General features: G+C 41.6%; 2 protein-coding genes across 4 annotated transcripts in view; one reads left to right on the top strand and one right to left on the bottom strand.

The window, feature by feature from the left end:
* FARS2 (phenylalanyl-tRNA synthetase 2, mitochondrial) overlaps nt 1-20999 on the bottom strand; it is a 511397-nt gene that overhangs the window by 151452 nt on the left and 338946 nt on the right. For all 3 annotated transcript variants that reach the window (XM_007973794.3, XM_007973796.3, XM_007973793.3), the window contains exon 6: nt 2802-2953. In XM_007973794.3, the coding sequence (XP_007971985.1) occupies nt 2802-2953 (152 nt within the window). The remainder of the gene's footprint in view (nt 1-2801; nt 2954-20999) is intronic.
* LOC140708914 (heterogeneous nuclear ribonucleoprotein A1-like 3) lies at nt 4298-8779 on the top strand. Its single transcript, XM_073006188.1, has 2 exons — nt 4298-4329; nt 5828-8779. The coding sequence occupies exons 1-2, from the start codon at nt 4298-4300 to the stop codon at nt 6516-6518; spliced, it is 723 nt and encodes a 240-aa protein (XP_072862289.1). The 3' UTR covers nt 6519-8779.

Genomic DNA, 20999 nt, shown 5'->3' with positions numbered 1-20999 from the left:
GGATACTCAACTTGTACTAAAAAAGAATGGGAAAAAAATTACAAGTCACATGCTTTTGGCATATCAATTAGTACTTAGCAATCGGTCGTGTTCCAATATTTTTCCTTCTCCTCAAATGTAAATAACTAGACTTCCAGTATCAACATGGAAACTCCTGGAAATTTCTTTCTCACATAAAAGTCCTGGGCTGAATTGGCACTCCACAGCATCAGGGATCCAGACTACCCCATACATTCTATTTTCTGTAAAGTTAGGAGATAGATATCATCTGCAAGCTCCAAAATATATTTAAAGGCTGCCAACAGCAGCTGAAATCAAGTCGAAGCCAAATGAGAGGAAGTGAAGAGATGAAATACACAGAGTGGCACATCTCAGAAAACTCCAGCAAAAACATGGTTTTTTTTTTTTTTTTTTTTTTTTTTGAGCTAAGGGTTACAGTCTGAAGTGTAAAGTCTCTATCTCCAAGTGTTGATAATGGGGTAGGCAAAGGTCATTCTTCTGTTTCTAACAAGTGTAGATTTGGGGTGGGAGGAAGACCTATACAAAAAAATCGAAGAGATGAGTCATGTTTAAAGAAAGAGTTGGTTTCTTGGCACTGGAGAAAAAGAAAGCGTGAAAACAAGCTAGGCTGAATGTCTACCCCAGCCCCTTCCTGCTATGCCAACCCTCAACCTCCCCCCAGTCTTGTCCAAATAGCTGGTCCAGGAAACTCAATGCATTTAAATGTGAGTGGCAAAAAAGCGATCATATGCACACCATTGACAGATCAATTAAAAAAGAATTGAGGGAAAAAAGAGGACAATGGCAGAGAAACGGAGAAGTCACCAAAAAATGTTGCCATTGGGGCATATGAAATTTCTGGCTAAATATTTTACAATGAATTTTTTAAATGTAGTGAAGCAATTTCTCTACGAAGGAGGACCAGAAAGCAGAAATAACTCAGAGAAAAGATGGCAAGAAATCAGGGGGAGCTGAAATGTGAGCTTGCAGAACTCAGAACAGGGAGAAAAGCAAAGTAACTGCAGATGGAAGGTACACAAGGGAGAAAAGACAGAAGAAAACACAGTAAGGGACAGAGAAGAATAACAATGAGGAAAGCATACCAAATGAAGCGGAAATAAGAATTTTAAAACATTAGAAAGAAAATAATAGGTACAGAGGTGAGACAAAGGAGAGCCTACTTATGCATAACTGGATCCCTGAAGAACGAAACAGAACAGAACAATGGATCAGAAGAAATCCCTAAAGATATAATTCAAGAAAATTTTTCTAAAATAAATAAGAGTCCAATCTGTGAAACACAATGATATATACTAGGGAGTACATATCACATATACTAAGGAGTATAGATCAGTACTGAGGTGGAGCCTGATAAAGGTATTAAACTAGAAAGATAAAGAAGGAATCCTTTAAAACAAAAAGCAAAAAGATCAAGTATGGCATCAGATTTCTTTACATGAAATTAAACTTGAAAGAACAATCGAGCAGTACTTACAAGATCCTCCCTAAAAGAAAGACCAAGCCAAGATTTTACTTCCAACCAAACTGTTATTCAAGTATAAACAAACATGCGAGAGCTCAGGGACCATTGTTTCCACAAGTTGTTGAGCAAAATTCTAGATGATGTACTTCAGTCATTTAGATGATTGGTGAAAGTATTGGCAGTGAACACTGAACATCTTTATCTAGAGAATGAATGCTTTAAAAGACAAAGAAGAAAACAGATGGGAGTCTGAATCACAGGACAGAACATGGGGTCCAGGAGCCCTGACAACATAGATATGACACACCTGTAACAATCAGGAGGGGAAGGCAAAAATGGAGGTGTGAGCTAGACAGGATTTGGTGACTGTTTCTTCTTTAACAGTTAGGAGCTAAAGGGGACCATTTAAAGGAGAGCCGTCAGAAATGCAAATTAAATCACGTCCCTTATCTCTCTGCTCCTATCCTTCTATAGCTTCCCACTACAATTAAGGTAAAATTCCAAGTCTCAGACCTTGCAGGTTCTGGCCCCACCTGGCCCTGGAAATACATCACTACCCTACAATCATCACTTTACATGGCCTCCCCCTTGTTCCTTGAGCTGCTGTGTTCTTGGCTGCCTTCTGCACCTCATGTGCCCTTTGCCCCCCAGGACTCCCATGTGCTATCTGGGATGCTCCTGCTTCTTTCTTCACCGCCCATAATCCTTCTGTTCTCAGCTTCCATGTCTCAAAGTGGCTTGCCCTGACTCCCCAAATGAAATTAGTTTTTTGATGACACCCAGTGCATTTTTCCCTCATAGTAGCACACTTTCATAATCATGTATTTAATGTCTGCCTCTCTCACAAGACTGTAAGTTCCAAGAAGGCAGAGATAAGTCTGTTTGGAACACGTTTAATTCCTAGGACGTAATATAGATCTTGGCATGTGGTAAATGCTTAATAAATTATTTGCTGAGAGTCTATCAAAACAACTTCTACTCCACAAACCACTCTTTCTGCCTCATTTCCTCTGCACCTGGAACATGCTAAGGTTAGAAGTCACTTCCACAAACAATACTGAAAAGTCACAGGACTTTTAAAAGATTCTGTTTCATATATTTTCTTTACTAAGGCAGGAAGGATGGAATATGCATCTTGGAAAGATTTTCAGAGAGGACTGATATCAAAGAGTTTCCTGATAAGCTATACATTCACTACAAATTCAGAAGACATTCTGTTTCAGATATACTGGGTTTCAGCAAATTTTATGATATGCTTCCATACGACATTTATCACACGGAGATAGTCAAGAGTAAAATCAGAAAGCTTTTCACTTACTTTGGATGTTCAAACTTGTCTATGAGATCAACCTTTTCCACCAGGTCTCCTCCAATCGTTCGGACTAAGTCATAGAAATCATTCTCTGCGTAATTCTCAGAGGGTAACCAGAACGAAATATCATTTATCACAGGAGGATATTTGCTCAGAGGCTAACAAAACAAGAGGAGAAAAGATACATGAACTTGTTAGTTGAATGAGAATATTTAAATTTTTCATAAAAAGTTGCACTTGGCTATTAGGAAATGCTGGTAAAACATCATTTCAGCATTTAAATTTGCAGAACAAAATGAACTTAAAGATAAATCAATGTTCAAAAGTAGCAAATTCCATTATGAATATTACAGATTCTTATCACATTCATGTGTAACGTTACCATATATTATATTTATATTGCCATTAATGTTCAACTTACTACAAAGCAATTCGAATATATTATATTTCAGTTTTTCCCATTTGAATACTAGAGGAGAAAAGTTCAAATTTAATTAACATGCAATTCATTAACTTCTTGTGATACTTTCAGAAAGCCATTTTAGTAGAGAAATAAGAGCTTATCAAAACTGACATTTCAATTAGTAATGTCATTATTTGTTAGTATTTCTAATTATTAAAATAAAGGATTGGGTTGATAAGTAGTCACTTGGGGAATTATTTTTCAAATTATGCCTTTAAGGATGTGATAAACATAAATGTAGCCATTTCCCCCACTTTATTCCATTTTTTCCAGCTTATTAGCTCAGTAGTTAGTTCACCATTATATAGGACAGATATTTAAAATTAGATATGTTTAGAAGTTACTATATTTATTGCTTTCCCACACACACAAATATATATATATATAAAAAACAACTAAACATACAGCTCTCACATATATACATCAAAATTATACATAGATACACATGTGTATGTGCGTATGTTTTGGTCTACAAGTTACTGCTGCAATAAAAAAAGTTTCGTTACATACCTATGAAATCCTAAGGGAATATCTGCTAAATCCGGGCAAATTTATAAACTGATGTATGCCAAGCCTGACATTGCTATAACTCCTTCGGTGAATCATTGATCAGAGAAAGTATAAAACTTTTAAATGGCAAAATACCTGAAGAACTAAATGCTCATAGATGATTATTCAACTTGAAATATCAATAAAGTTGTCAAACAAATGCATCAGTTTAGAACACACATTTCATACAAACACGGTAAAATTAGCATCCTGGTGCTGTTGACAAAATCTGCTGGCTCCTGAGAAGCACTCTGTTTTCTCTCCTACAGTCACGATGCTGTGATAAATGACCCATGGGTTAATGTAACAATAGATGACAGGAGTTTGGTGGTTACACAGGTTGTTTTTCCTTTTGACAACACCCTCTTGTTCCTCATGGAAAATGGAAATTTAGGGAGACAAGGGACTGAGATTGCCAAGAGTTAGCATGGAATCTCCTCTTCAATTAATCCAAGCTGAGGTACCACACTTACGAGTTCTGATGCGAGGCATGGTGACAGAGAAATGGGAGAAGGCGTTCCAGTGAAACAGGTCAGCAATTCATGGAAACACTCGGTATGATAATAACGCAGGCAGCCACAACACATCCCCCAAGACATTATTAAAATAGATATTGTGGTAAATACAGTTTAAAATCCACGCAGTTCAAAAGAAAAACCCAGAAAGCTTATTGCATTGCAAGCCTATTTCAAGTTAAAAAATATGAAAAGTTTAATGGTTTAACTGAAAAGAAAGCATTTAATTCACTAATAGACAGGTATCAGACACAGGATATCCACTAGTGGCCTTTGCTCTTTTAAACGGGAGAAATAGAATTTTGTTTGGGAAATAAGAGGCTAACTACAGATCATGGTTACTGAGATGTGGGCTTTCTTTCAGGTGCTTAACCAGCAGTGGTGGTAAAAACCATCTGGTGGCTCCCCACTGCCCCAGAAGAAAACCTCCAATTCCTAGAGGCTTCTACCTCTTTCCGATGTTCTCTAGGTTCGGGCCAGCCCAGCCTACTGGGTTTCTTAAACACACTAAGTGGCTTTCTCCACATACAATTTCCTACCCTCCCTACCTCACTTCTGGTCCTCAGCCACCCTGTTCACTTGGTACCCTCACAGACACCGTCAATCCCGTTACTGCACCCTATCCTTCTCTTGCTCAGTACTTTTCATCCTCACTGTTTGTGTACTTACTTATTCCATGGCTGTCTTCCTAAGAGGTTGCCATTTTTGAGGGTGGGGTATGCATCTCTGTTTCCACCTCTGGAATCTATTGTGCACGGTCCCTGTTACATTATAGGTATTCTAGAGGCTAGAGGGGCACGTTACAGAGCGCCTGCTGTGAGCAATGACTACATTACAGTCAATGCATTCAGCTGTGTTTTCTCGTCTAACTGCATGAGCTAATGGACATACCACGTGGGTGAGACATAGAGCCTTGCCTCCATCCCTGGATTGTCCTAGCGTTTAGTAACCATGTGGAACGGCAAAGAGGCTGAAGCTGGACAGGCAAAGCCACCTGGTAGGAATTCCATAACCCACAACCACAGAATAGTGGAATTTTAGAATCCAAAGGGACCTTCAATTACATACAATATTATTTGTGTTTTCCTATTTCTTTTCTTAACAGAAGGATGACTATTTTACTAGTTTTATCAGATAACTGCATACAGTCGTCCCTCAGTATCTGAGGGGGATTGGTTCCAGGGCCCCCATAGCTACCAAAATCCACAGGTCCCTTATATAAAATGGTGTAGTATTTGCATATAACCTATGCACATCCTCTTGTATACTTTAAATCATCTCTAGATTACTCATAATACCTAATACAATGCAAATGTTATGTAAGTAGCTGCTATATTTTTAAATTTTTATTTTTTATTGTTGTATTTTTAAATTGTTTTTCCCCCAAATATTTCGGACCTACGATTGGCTGAATCCACAGACGTGAAACCCCCATATACAGAGAGCTGGCTGCACTGACGTGTTCTTTTGTTGGTCCTCTTTAGAATTCTTTTTTTTTTTTTAAGAATTGAAAAGGGCATCAAAACTACACATACGAGACACGTTCGTCAGCTTGCTACTTTCTGCTCGTGGACACACCAAAGATGCATCGTTAAAGTCTCTCTTCTCCCTGCTGTTCTGTCTAAGTCAGAATCTCCTAAAGAGCCCGAACAGCTGAGGAAGCTCTTCATTGGAGGGTTGAGCTTAGAAACAACCGATGAGAGCCTGAGGAGCCATTTTCAGCAACGGGGAACACTCCCGGACTGTGTGGTCATGAGCGATTCCAACACCAAGCGCTCCAGGGGCTTTGGGTTTGTCACATATGCCACTGTGGAGGAGGTGGACGTAGCCGTGAATGCAAAGCCACACAAGGTGGATGCAAGAGTTGTGGAACCAGAGAGAGCTGTCTCAAGAGAAGATTCTCAAAGACCAGTTGCCCACTTAACTGTGAAAAAGATATTTGTTGGTGGCATTAAAGGAGACACTGAAGAAGAAGAACATCACCTAAGAGATTATTTCGAACAGTTTGGAAAAATTGAACTCACTGAAATCATGACTGACCGAGGCAGTGGCAAGGAAAGGGGCTTTGCCTTTGTAACCTTTGACGACCATGACTCCGTGGATAAGACTGTCATTCAGAAATGCCATCCTGTGAATGGTCACAACTGTGAAGTTAGGAAAGCCCCGTCAAAGCAAGAGATGGCAAGTGCTTCTTAGAGTCAAAGAGGTGAAGTGGTTCTGGAAACTTTGGTGGCGGTCGTGGAGGTGGTTTTGGTGGGAATAACAACTTTGGTGGTGGAGAAAACTTCAGTGGTTGTGGTGGCTGTGGTGGCAGCTGTGGTGGTGGTGGATATGGTGGCAGTGTGGATGGCTATAATGGATTTGGTAATGATGGAAGCAATTTTGGAGGTGGTGGAAGCCACAATGATTTTGGCAACTACAACAATCAGTCTTCAAATTTTGGACCCATGAAGGGAGGAAACTCTGGAGGCAGAAGCTCTGGTCCCTATGGTGGTGGAGGCCAATACTTTGCCAAACCATGAAACCAAGGTGGCTAGGGCAGTTCCAGTAGCAGTAGTAGCTAAGGCAGTGGCAGAAGATTTTAATTAGAAAACAAAGCTTAGCAGGAGAGGAGAGCCAGAGAAGTGTCAGGGAAGCTACAGGTTATAACAGATTTGTGAACACAGGCAAGCACAGTGGCAGGGCCTAGTTGCTACAAAGAAGACATGTTTTAGACAAATACTCATGTGTATGGGCAAAAAAACTGAGGACTGTATTTGTGACTAACTGTATAACAGGTTATTTTAGTTTCTGTTCTGTGGAAAGCGTAAGGCATTCCAACAAAGGGTTTTAATGTAGATTTTTTTTTTTTTTTTGGCACCCATGCTGTTGATTGCTAAATGTAATAGTCCTATTGTGATGCTGAATAAATGTCTTTTTTTTTTTTTTTAATGTACTATGTAAAGTTAGTCTACTCTGAAGGCACTTTGGTAAATTTCTCCCATGAGTGTGAAGTTAGAATTCCTTCAGGGTGATGCCAGGTTCTATTTGGAGTTTGTATACAACCTGCTTGGGTGGAGAAGCCATTGTCTTCAGAAACCTTGCTGTAGTTGAACTGATGGTTACTGTTGTGACCTGAAGTTCACCATTAAAAGGGATTACCCAAGCAAAATCAAGGAGTTACTGGTTATAAAAATGATTGTTGGCCCATCCTATGCAATATATCTAAATTGAATCTGGTACCAGATAAAATTATAGATGGGAATGAAGTTTGTGTATCATTCATTCTCATGTGTAATCAATAAATGATTTAATTCTCAAAAAAAAAAAAAAACACTATAGATACAGTAGAGACTTTAAAAGTCATAGGTGAATATTTTGAACGATTTAATAACAATGAACTTGGAAACTTTGATCAAATGGATATTTCACTCAAAACAGAAAACTTAAACTGATAACTAGGTACCCACCATTAGCAGTGCTCTGTCTCCTCACAGGTCTAACCAAGGCAGTAAACAAGAAATAGCTATGTACCTAATGAATAGAAATGGCATAGGCAAAAATGTGTGATCCCAAATTTAAAGTTTTCCTACCAGGCATACGACTTGGACATGTGCAAACTGATGCTAAACACTCCTGTAACACTCTCTTCTTACCCTTACATTTATTGCACTGCAGCTACTTCCAATGGTCTTGAAACAATATCCTTATATTTGAGGTTAAAAAGCAAGTTACAACGAAGTTCCAATAATGAGTAACACTAACTTTTCTGACATCAATGCAATTAAATTTGAAGCTCACAATAAAAAGATATTCATTAAAAGTCACAAAATTCATATATTTGGAAACTAAAAAAACAAAACAAAAAAAAACCAAAACCCATGCCCAAGTAAAAAGTGGCAATATAATCAATGTTCTCGGGGTGCCTGAAAAGTATATTACCTCTCATTCTGGTGTGGTCACACTTCTTTACTGTATTATTCAAATCTTCTATATCCTTTCTTTTATCTGCTTGATTTTCTCGATCTATCAAGAAGATAATAAAATCTCCCACTTGATCTCTTGGAAAGGTCCCTCCTCAGTCCCAGGAAATGAAAGTCATGACTTGTTAATCAGGACTAGTATAAACGAGTGATGGTTATTTACACCATTGGCCCGGCGAGGAGTGGGCATGAGCTCAGTTTCACCAATGACATGTTGTGGCAATTCTGCGGAGACTAAAACATCAGACCTTAGTGGGGATAGCTTTTCAACCCGTCCTTCCTGCTTGAGATGTTGGAACAAGGTCATGATGACTGAGTGGCTTCAGATTTTTAACAGGTCACTTTAATCTATATTCACTGTGATAACCAATATATTTTATTTCTACCATCTTCATTTGGTTTCTCTGCTAACCAGTCTTCCTCTTTTCATAAAGTTTCTCCTTTTCTGCCTCCTAGTAGATGCTTGATTTTCAAAATATTCTAACATTTTTCCCTCTGGTGTAAACAGTAAATTGGATTTCTCTTCTTTAAGAAATATATGCATATATAATATTTTATATATATATATATATATATATATATATATAATCTTTAATAGATTGTTCCAAGCACAAAGTTATTTAGTGTCTCTATTCAACTCCTAAAAAGGACAGGAAGCTTCATTTTCCCTAGCAGTCCGTCTTCCTGGTTATTCTTACCTAGAGTTTCATCTTCTAAACAAAATCACAGGTAAAACAATAAACTCAACAGCTAATTTTAAGTTAAAAGTATTTTTAAATTCCATATTTTTTTCTTGTATTCCACCTCTTTGTTGGAGGACAGTGCTCTACGGAGTTTTCATAAAACTCGTGGTGGCTTGTACACCAAATAGCACTGGAAGACGGTGAGTCTCTCCCTCTGGAGCAGAAAGCAGGTTGTTCCCTCACTGGAATGATAAACATAATGTCTTCCTCAGGGACAAAGATTGGGCAGGTTTACTAGCAGCCCCTTTAAAAGACTGGGATAAAAACAAACACATGTAAATGGACAAATGAAATACTGGAAGGAGCCCAAGCTTGAGGCTTTTCAGCTGTGCCCCAGCCCAGTGTGTGCACAGCATGCGGAGCTGCTCCACCTCCCTGCTATTGAACTGGGAAACTAGAAGAGCCAATGCTAAGAGGACTCACGCTGCCTCTGTGATGAGTAACAAAGTCCTTGGTCTTTGAGGCAGGAGTCTCTTGTCTTTCTGCCTGTATCTATGAAAGTGCAGTGGTACCTTGTTAACCTGCACTGAGGTAAAAAAAAAAAAAAAAAAACCCAACCTGAGGTAAAATCTTAGGCCTTTCCTAGTCCTAACACCCTTCCTTCTTTTTCACTTCTCCTCTCTCAGATAAGTATCCTTCAACAGTTTTTTTGGCAGTGCAAGTCCACAGGAGGCAAACTCTCTCAGTATTTACATGTCTGAAACCCCTCACACTTTAATAATTTGGTAGGACACAAAATTCTAGCTTCATGTTTGTCTTCCCTAAGCACTCTGACAATTTCCCTGCTGCCTATTAGTAATGGTGACGAGTCTGCTGTCAGTCAGTGCTACTTCTTCACAGGTAATCTGTCTTTCCTTCCAGGCAGTTTGGAAGCGGTGTATCTTTATCCCTGAGGCTCTGCAATTTGACTCTGATGAGGCTGGGTCTGCATTTATCCTTCTTTATGCTGCTCAGTACTCTGAGAGTGCTCTCAATCAGACGGTTCCCATCTTGTTCCAATTCTGAAAAATTTCAGCACTACTTTTCTGCCATTCCTTTCATTCTCTCCTGGATCTGCAATAATCAATACTGTGGAGCTTCTGAATCTATCTTCCTTTCCTCTTAACTGACCTAGTTTAGGTTTTATTCTGTGTGTGTCTGTGCTGCATTCTAGGTGAATTCTTCAGTGACAGCTTCTTAACTAATTCTCCTGTCAAGTGAGTCTACTAGTCTCATCTGCTTTTCCTTCTTTATTTTAATGAATCTATCACTCATTTCTGAGATTCTAATTTTTTCCCTTATCTACTTACCCTTCATTTCTGCTAGTTTTTGCCTCTTATTCAGAATTTTCCTTTTTTTTAAATGGTTATTATTTATCCAATGGTCTCTTTGAGGGCATCACGCATTTCTTTTTTCAAGATAGCTTTTTTTATTTTCCTTTACTCTCAGTGAATTCACATTCTGATTGTTGATTTGGATGGCTGACACCCCAAGGTCAGAGTTCCTCACGCGGCGTGGAATCTGGGTGTGCTGGCTTGGCCTGTATGGGGGATACTTGTGAATGTTCTCTTGCTGATCACTCTCCCTGCTCAGAGGTTTTTATGGTTCCTCTGCTTGAACCCCTCACACAGAATGGAGTTGACATGGTGGTCTGTGTTCCTACCCAGTGGTGATATGGCTGACGATGACATGGGGTACTTGGCTCAGTTCCTGAGAAGGAGGCCTTGTCTCTGTCCTGTGCTCTTCCCAGGATCAAAGCTTTCTATAGGCTAGAGGTTATGGTGGGCAGTGATTTGGACCTCCCTTCTAGGTTAGAGGACAGGACCACCACCCTGCCCGCTTTCAAGCAGAGCACATGCTCTGGCCTGGCACATTTAGTCTTACTGCCACCAGAGCTCAGCCTCTGTTTCCACCTCCCAGCTTGTGATCCTGCAGCCCACAGTGTCGGGTTTCACACTCTGCTTTGTGTGTGTCTCTTGTCTATAGTGATATCTTTTTTAGGGGAGTAGGGGGCATGATTATGACTTTTTCATTTTCCCTTTTTAGATTTTGATCTATCACTGCTGTGTGTTTGGAGCAGGCAAAGTGCAGCCTACAAAGCAACCACAACATGACTCTGTTTCTTTACACAACGGTTCTTAACTTTGTCGGGGAGCAGGACACAGGTCTCCCTGAGAATATGAAAACAGATTCAAATTCTTGTTCCAGAAATGTAAGTATCTTCTTAAACACAGAGTTTCATATAGAACTTTCAGGATTCACAAACCCAATAAAGTCATTCAATGACTAGAATAAGGATCTGGTCTGTGACCCAGACTCAAAATTGTGTCATGCAGTTCAAATATAGACAGCTGTGATGACTGTCTTAAGTGAGTTAAAAAGTACCAAAATCATACTTTACTAACATGATCTATACATGTATGTACATATACTGTGTATACTTTGATACTGTTAAGAATATATACTTAATGATAAAATCATACATGAAGGCAATCATTGTTTGTCTTGTGGTAACTACTTGCAATGCAGCATATTTATTTCAATAAAGAAAGGCTGCCTTTTACGGGCTAGAAGAGAAACCCCTCCCTGCGGCTCAGACAATTCCACAGTTTCAGAGCTGCCTGGGGTCAGCTGAGGGCCTGGTAGTGAGTGCACGGCAGCCCACCTCCTCCCCTACCCATTCCTGCTGCCACCCCTGCCTTTCCACAGGTGTGATCCTGCGAGCACCTGCTAACGAGCTTCTGGCATGTTCATCTCTGCCTCAGAGTTTGCTTTCTGGGGGAAACTGACCCGTGACTCCAAGACATCAACAAAACGTCAGCAACCAGTCAACATAAGAATTGGTGTCCAGGGAAACAGCAAGCCTCAAGGAGTGCAGATGGGAGTGTGGCAGACCTGGCTTAGAATCTGCCCTGTCCTACGACCGATGACACAGGAACGGCTCTGTCGGGGCCCCCGGCAACCTTGCATATAGCTGCATAAGCCACCAAACAAAGACTTGAACCACAGCTCATCTGTGTCTTGAAAGGATAAATGCCTTGTGATCCTCTGGTGTTCCAGGCCTTTAAGGAGCTACCAGGAGCCATCTCCTGCCCATCTCCCTACTTTCCTGGGAGGCTGTCATGAGATAGTCTCTCCTCACCTTCCAGGTTCTGAAGGGGTATGAGGCTTTCTGGCTCCCCTCCTTGGAATAGTACCATAGAATACAAAACGTCTTAGCTGCAGCCTTTAACTGGCTTCTCTGCAATGGGCTATGTCACAGCTGGCATTGTAATCACCTGCTGTATTATGGATTGACTTGTGTTCCGCCCCAAAAATAGGTATGTGGGAGTCTGAAACCCCAGTACCTCAGAATACGAGCTTACTTGGAGACAGGATCTTTACAGAGGTAAAACATTTAAAATGAAATCATTGGAGCAGACCCTAATGCAATATGACTGGTATCCTTATCAAACGGGGGAGATCTGGACACAGGCACACACACAGGGAGCACACCACATGCAGATGAAGCCAGAGGCTGGGAAAATGCTCCTGCAAGCCCGGGAATGCCACAGCTTACCAGCAAACCACTGGAGGTGAAGGAGGCACAAAACAGATCCTCAGAAGGAATCAACCCTGCTGACACCTTGATCTTAGACTTCCAGCCTCCAGAACTGAGACACAGTAAGTTTCTGTTGTTTACGCCACCCTGGCTATGGTACCTGTTTATGACCGCCCTGCTAAACTAACATACCCTCCCTTTGTTTCAGGATCCTCCTTTTGTGATGTGTGGGAGCTGGTACCTTTGGCTACTCTTCCTTCTGCGTCTACGTAAGTAATGAGCTGTCTAAATCTACAGAGGCTCCTAGTCTGGCCAACATGGCGAAAACCATTGCGCCACTGCACTACAGCCTGGGCAACAGAGCGAGACCCTGTGTCAAAAAATAAAACGATAAAAAATAGAGTGGCCCCTTGTATCTTTACCAGCTGAAATCGGTCAGGCCTTGGCCCTGACTCATGTGCCGTGGGCTTGACACATGACTGAGGCCAATATGCCTTGGTTTCTTCGTCTATAAAATGGAGACAGCACCTGCGGCAGCATACCGTGGTGAAGATGACATGAAAGAACATTCACAAAGCACAGACGTCATAGTGTTCTGGACAAAACACTGATCTGGAGAGTTCAACAGATACACAAGTTTCACAGTTGTCCATGACCCCGTTATAAATTATAAGCTTGCCAAAAGGCACTGGGGAGGGGAAGGGGAAAAGTGGGATTCTGGTTTAACAATGCTACTCCATCCTAACTGTCCTCTGCTCTGGGCCTAGCCCCCATATCTGAAATACAAATATCTCCATGCACCTTCCAAGGTTAAAATCCTGGGAGGTTCCCTGTTTTACTTTTTTGAGATGGAGTCTCGTTCTGTTGCCAGGCTGGAGTGCAGTGGCATGATCTCGGCTCACTGCAACCTCCACCTCCTGGGTTCAAGCAATTCTCCTGCCTCAGCCCCCTGAGTAGCTGGGACTATAGGTGGCCACCACCATGCTCAGCTAATTTTTGTATTTTTAGTAGAGATGGGGTTTTGCCATGTTGGCCAGGATGGTCTCGATCTCTTGACCTCATGATCCACCCACCTCAGCCTCCCAAAGTGCTGAGATTACAGGTGTGAGCCACTGCGCCTGGCCGGAGGTTCCCTTTTATCATTCCATGATTGAATAAAAATTCTTCAGCTCCCATGAATCTGTTCATAAACATTCTCAAGAAAGCTAATAATACATTGTCAGTTGTTAATACAACTCAGTACCGCAGCACCCTTATTTCAGTAAAGTTTCTTTCTGCACCAAAATCTTCCCCTTCCCTTAAAACTCTCTTCTCCTTTTTAATGTTACTGAAACAGGGTAATATTATTGTTCTCCATTTGCTAATTTTTCCGTGCTAGTCAATCATTATTAAGTCATTCTCTGGTTTCCTTCCCTTTAGGCTGTTACTATGTTTTTTGGTTTTCTTTCTCAGCTCGGAAATTATTTGGAAAGAGTGTCAAATAGGGGAGGGTCTCTGTTTTCTCCACAAGTTCTCCACAGTTATGACATTGCCAAAGTGACCTTCAGTCAGCTTCGAACCATGGCCACGTTTAGTTAAAGGACCACTTTGCAGCTTCTTTGGCACTTGTTCTCTTTCTAGATCAGAACACACATCCCCTGATTCTGATTGTGATTATATGATTACCAATGGTCACTGTTTGTGGGGTGCTGTGTGCCAGAGACTGTGCCAGCCTCTTCATGTGCATTATCTCATTAACACACAGCACAACCCCACGAGATAGCCACCATTACCACTCCATATCACCATTACCACTCCATGTGTCCACAAGGACACTGAGACTTAGAGACCTTAACTAAGCTGTCTAAGGTCCAACAGCCAGTAAGTGGCAGAGCCAAGGTCAAATGTAGGTCTACTAGGGCCAGGCTGTGCTGTTAACCCCTGTACTTTGAGGCCTCCCCGCCACCCCCAACTTTGTTTTTCTTGTGATAGAGTTTCACTCTTGTTGCCCAGACTGGAGTACAATGGCGTGATCTGGGGTCACTGCAACCTCCACCTCCCAAGTTCCAGTGATTCTCCTGCCTCAGCCTCCCGAGTAGCTGGGATTACAGGTGCCCACCACCACGCCTGGCTAATTTTTTTGTATTTTTAGTAGAGACAGGGTTTCTCCATGTTGGTCAGGCTGGTCTTGAACTCCTGACCTCGGGTGATCCACCTGCCTCAGCCTCCCAAAATGCTGGGATTACAGGCGTGAACCACCGAGCCCGGCCCCAAGGCCTCCCATTTAAAACCAAGGGCTCTGCTGTAGCTCGGGCTGCTGTAACAAAAATATCACAGACTTGGTGGCTTGAACAACAAACATTTACTTCTCACTGTTCTGGAGGCCACAGGGTATCAGCATGGTTGGGTGCTTGAAGGCCCTCTTCCTGGTTTAGAGATGACAGGTTTCTTGCTGTATCTTCACACGGCGGGGGGAGAGAGAGCTGCAAGCTCTGCTGTCTCTTCCTCTAATGGCACTAATCCCATTCCTGAGAGATCCACTCTCATGACCTAATTACCTCTCTAAAGCCCCACTTCTTAATACCCTGGTGGTTGGATCTCAAAGTATGAATTTGGGGGGGACACAAACATTTAGTCCAAGTTTCTACTACTGTTTCCAGAAGTAGTCTATTCAGCCTAATTAACAATTATGTAAATACGACCAAATCCAACATTTATCCCTATGGTGCCTTCCATGACATTTCCTTTCCAAATGATTAATTTAGCTTTTAGATTAATTATCTTGAGTCATAAGCACTTCCAGTCTGCTTATAGCCCATGCGATTGTGTTGTTATCTAAATTAACTTAAAAATCAGCTTTACCTGTAAAAAACAGCATGCACTATCAGTTACTTCATTTTACATCTAAATGTATGATGGCCCTTACTTTTAATTCCATCTACTCATTTTTTTTTTTTTTTTTTTTTTTTTTTTAATAAAAACTGCTTGTTAAATTTGGCTGGTGAGTTTGGTATTTTATGAATTCAGGTTGTTTTAACTTGTGATTTCATGCTGCTTTGATATTTACAGATTTTCTCACTTTGTTCCAATATTTTGTTTTTATTCTTACTCAATTTCACTGAGTACCAGGAGCATACTGTGTTGGCCAGAGTTAGGTACAGTTCCCACTCAGGCAACTTTTGTTCTGTTACTTCATTAAGAAACCACATGGGACTCACCAAGTTCTAAACATTCCTCTAAATTGTATTGTTTCCCATATTTGTTCTTAACTTTTGACAGAATTTCTGTATTTCTATAATGAAATCATATGGAACAATCATTTTGGTAACCTTGTATTCAATTAACTTTTGATGTTTCAATATCATGGTCCCCCAACTATCTATCAATTCCTTGAGGACAGAAACAGAGTTTTAAGTCTTTTTGAATCCTTTCATATTTGCCTTAAAGCTCTAGAATGCTTCACTTAAACAGATCATGCATTTGGAAAACGGAGCTACAGTGTGCTACTCTAGTCAGACAGGAGAGTAAGAGCCCATTTGTATGGCATGTGGCCCCAAAATCTTCATGGTTCACGGGGACATAGGGTCTGGAGCAAGGTTTCAAGGCCCCTGCCTGAACTTAGTGGTTTTTCACACACACACACACACACACACAAAAAGCAGCAAGCCTCAGAAATCTTTGTTAAATAAAATATCGCATGTGCCTCTGGTTAGGGAAGGACTTGCAGAGGAGGTGGAGGCCTCAGCCCAGAGTTCCTAACATTTCACTGCCTTTGAACATCTGGCCAGGTATTTTAAACAGAATAAAAATGCCAAAAGTACAGTATCTTGTGGGGTGATGAAAATGTTCTAAAATCAACTGTGGGGATCACATATCTGTGAATATACTGAAAAACACCACTGAATTACAGACCTTAAATGGGTGAATTGTATAGCATGTAAATTAATCTTGCAAACGTTTTTATGAAAACAAAAAATGAATAAATATATTGATAGAAGAAATACAGGGAACTTCTCTTTTCTATTCTGCCTCTGTATCTCATCTTCAGAACTTATCAAACACTTCAACTTTTACATCCATTTTTTTTTTCGGTTAAATAACTAGTCTTTCTGGAGGCGGCATTACTGTCACTCTATTTTTCCTCTCAGAGGTAAAATATTTGCAGGAGGTTTGCCCATCTGTGTAGATCTTCCATTCCATTTCTTTTCTGTATCGTCATGGTCTTGTACCAGCACATACTTTAAGTGAACTCACGTACGGTTTTGATGATAATTTCTCCCAGTTGATCATGCTTACTGTGAGACAGATATAAGCCTTCCATTTGCCTCATTTAAAATGAGTGGAGATGCTAGGTGAAAACACACATAACGGGAGCTAGGTCTGTGAACCCCTGACCTTGAATTTAACCTCAAATATACTTAGAGGATGAACTCTCAGAGCTGGCTCACAGTTTCTTGTTAATTTTACAACATCTCAGTCTCTGCAGGGCCCTCATTCTGACAGGGACTATATATGCTGCAAGGTAAAACTGAAGCCCAGCTAGCGAAGTCACTTGAATTTGCCTGAATCCACACAGAGCTGGCCTTCTGACTGTTGCAGTGTACAGAGGAAAAGGAACAAATCAAAATGAACCCAAAGAACTTAAGACGTTGATTTCCAATGACTTGTTCAAAATTGGAGTAAATGTCAAACTTCCAAATCTCACAGAAGGAAGGCCTTTTATAGACTGGACCCCCTTGAATCTGACCTTCCTCCTTTCTTCCTCACCCTGCCCCTAACCCCACGTCCTCGTCTAGTGGTCCTTTGGGGCCAGATGCTTTGATACTACATGTTTTAGATTTCTTCCTGACCTCCACAGTGCCAAAGAATGAACACGGTTTCTGTTGTTTCTCTGCAGTGACCCCAGTCCCCCAGTAGACATTCATCCTATGCCTGTGTTGGAAGCACTGTTCTCTATCTCTTTTGGTGACAGAAATACCCAGGGAAAGTGGCTATGTTGAGTTGATGACTTCTGAAAACATTTATTGATTGATACTTCCAGAAAATAGTCTCACATCAACTCTCAATTACAGGGTAGAAATGGAGAGAAGACTAACAAGCTAAACATAACCACTTATTTATTTATTTACTTACTCATTTATTTATTTTGGAGACAAGGTCTCCCTCTGTCGTCCAGGCTGGAGTGCAGTGGTACAGTCATAGCTCACTGCAGCCTTGACTTGCTGGGCTCAAGTGATCCTACAGCCTCAGCCTCCAGAGCAGCAGGAACTACAGGTAGGTACCACCAGGCCTGACTAATTATTTTTGCAGAGACAGGGTATTACTATGCTGCCTTGCCTCATCTTGAACTTTTGGCCTCAAGCAATCCTCCCACCTTGGCTTCCCGAAGTGCTAGGATTACAGGCATGAGTCTTCTGGCCCCATCTTTCACCTAACTTTTTAAGAGAAAATATTGCAGTTGCTCTGGGCAAGGAAAGGGGTGGCAGGCAGACAGGATGGAGAAGAAAACTCATGGGACCCCAGGGACCAGTGAGATTGATCACAGGTCGGGTGGTGGCTTCATGGGTAGCTACTGTATTATTATGTTGTATAATTTAAACATAGCATGTATTTTCTAAATATCAAGTACTAGATATAGAAAATTAAAGGACAAAGGATATCAATGTGAGTCATGACCTAGAGAAATTATGTAATGGAAGGAAACACTGGCTACAGTTTATGCATTTGCATGTTTTTAAAAATTGGCTTTTCCATAATTAAAATAAAATTCCACCTGTTAATATTAGAGTATACTTCAACAAAAAAGACAATGAGTTCAATTTCTCCACATTAGGGAGAAATGTGAATGTTATTTTCTGTCGTACCAAATTCAAATGAGTGCAACAAAGTCTACACCAAGGTTCACAGGGGGCCGCTGTGATGCCTTGGTTAGCAGAGTGATGTGAATACGGAGTGCTGCTGGAGAAATGGCCGGTTCCGAGCTCTGGCGGTGGCCTGCAGAACTCAAACATCAGACCAGAGAAAGAACGTCAGGCGCTGCGATGTGTCTTGCCTGCGATGGCTGCTTCAGCCACTGAGACTTCCTCCCTGCTTCCCAAGAGCTCATAGGCCAGAGGGGAAAAGGGAATTTTAGACGTGGCAAGTGCAAAATGTGGCACTGTGCACTAGGAGCAGAAGCAGACCCAGCCGTCTTGGCAAACATGGTTCAAAGCCCTCAAGGGGTCAGGTCACTCTCCCCTTCCCAGAGATAGCCACACCTTCCATCCAGCAAGTAAAAGTCTCAGTATGATCAGCACATTCAAATAACAAAACATGGGTGAATATTTACAAGTTGTTGGCCATCTGTTGGGTCAAATGCCAAACTTAGCAGGGAGAAGAAAAAGGTACTGAGTGCTTTCTGGAGCAGTTGCTTACCGTCTAGGGCAGCAGTGCCAGGGCTGGGCCTGCTTCTCCCTGACCAGGCACAAACTGTCAGCTTTCTGCATCCAGGTTTCCTCATCTGCAAAAGTGGGTGCTCAGCACCTCACACACTGTCATCTGACCAAAACTGTCCCACAGTGTGTCATGAGGGGGACCGTGAAAACCCTGGGCCATTGTCAAGTACCTCTGAGACATGCTGGATTTAACCAAGTTAGGCAGGGGAAACCTAACAAAGATTATAAGTGAGTTTGTCCTTCCTACATTGTAAACAGAAAAGACCAAGTGCAACCCAAATTTTGGATTCCACTGGTTACCAGAGGCCAGAAGAGAACCTGGCAGGGGCATTCACATCCGACTTGCAGGCTACCTCATATCTCACCTCCACTCAAATCACTATTCCTGTTTCTCAAAATGACCACGGGCTTCTTGCTGGCTTAAGAATATTAACTATTTGATATCTGGAAAAGTAGCTTTTTAGTGTTCCATCAAATAAATTCTATGCAATGTCGCAGAGGCTATGAACAAGTAAAACCATCAATTAAGAGCTAACATTCTAAGCCCTTTAATGATTAATTTCCCTTATGCAAAATGAATGATAATGGTTCCATACATAGCACTAGCCAGGAAACCAAATTTAGGGATGTCTTCTTTTCTCCAAAAACTATCGTGTGTGTGACTCCCAAATCTCCTGTTCAGCCAGAAATCACAGCACACCCAACAAAGCATCACCTCTTCCTGACGGCCTCCCTGAATATGCTGAACGTATAATGGTGGTGGCGCCTCTCCTGTCTCTTAGAGACCATCTCTATTCCTATTTTAGCTTCAGTAGACTCCTACAAAATAAGACTAACATCCTTACCTCATCGAATTATTATGAAAATTAAATAGGGTAACATATTTAAAACCCTTATAAATTACAAAACTCCATACAAGGTAAGGTATAATTAACTACCCGCTTTCTCTTGCCAGGCACTGTTACTTTATCTCATCTTCAAACGAAGTCTAAGGGGGAGGTCACTCAGCCGCTACAACTCAGCTCTGCTACTTGCTAGCTTTTGTGATCTTTGGCATTTCCTTAATCGCCCAATGTCCCATCTACAAAAGGGGGATCATTGCAGTCATCTGTCGTGGCGTTGCCAGTGAGGATTAAAGGTATCGGTATTGGTAAAGCATATAGTAAATATAGATGTGGTTATTATTTTATTGCTCTTCCATTCATGGCCAACCACAATTTAGTTCACATCTATCTGCTTCTCCCACCTCCTCAAGCTGTGGCAATGACCATCCCAGTCTGTAACCTGGGGAAGAGTTTACATTTCTGTTTGTGTCACCTGATGGCAGTGTAAGGGCAGGGATCACATTTTCTCCCTCGTTCTATCAACCATAGCGCCTGGCACACAGTGGAAATAACTAACATCTGTGGACTTGAATTAGAAAGCCTGTGGCTCTCTTCCATGATTTCTGGTTTCACCAGCCTCGATCTGGCTGCGGTACCAGGACGCAGGAAATGGGAGGAAGGGCCATCGGAGAAAAACTGTCAGAAAGAGCGCATCATTGGCGGTTCAGCTGAGACGTCATTTCCCCTTAGGTACACGTCAAAGGATTAAGGGGTAGACCTCCTAGGCGGAAGGCATGAAGGGATTATAAAATGGACACTTGGAAATGCTTAGGGTCTTTTAGACCTTTTCTCTGAAGAGCTAAAGGGTCAAACTCAGAGCTAGAGAGGAAGAAACAGCAAGAGAAAGTGCAGGGCTCAAAGTTACAGGACAGAAAGGGACTTTGGCTTTGCTCTGGGCTAACAAAGCAGTCATTAGGCTGTGGCCTCTCAGCTCCAAACCTGCTTCCCGCACTCTGCTGTGGGAGACTGGGCTGGACTCTGATAACTGCACTTCAATGTACTTCAACCTGGCCAGCGGCTCCCTGGGAAGCGCCTCCAGTTGGCCCTGGAGGAAGGCTGCTGGCCGGACAGAGGAGAAGGGGCTGGCTCCATTCTGCTGGCTTCCTGTTCCTGTCAGGGGCTCAGCAACACGGCTCCTACACATTGGCAGCCAGG

Source organism: Chlorocebus sabaeus, chromosome 17, assembly GCF_047675955.1.
Source record: "Chlorocebus sabaeus isolate Y175 chromosome 17, mChlSab1.0.hap1, whole genome shotgun sequence".
Taxonomy (NCBI): Eukaryota; Metazoa; Chordata; class Mammalia; order Primates; family Cercopithecidae; genus Chlorocebus; species Chlorocebus sabaeus.
Note: the sequence above shows the minus strand (reverse complement) of the source record. Positions and strands in the feature narration are given on the sequence as shown.

Excerpts from the sequence above, each read along its gene's own strand:
- LOC140708914 (XM_073006188.1), top strand. The coding sequence starts at position 4,298 with ATGGTGACAGAGAAATGGGAGAAGGCGTTCCA. Across the intron at positions 4,330-5,827 it reads AAATGGGAGAAGGCGTTCCA|AATTGAAAAGGGCATCAAAA; the intron begins GTGAAACAGGTC and ends TTTTTTTTTAAG.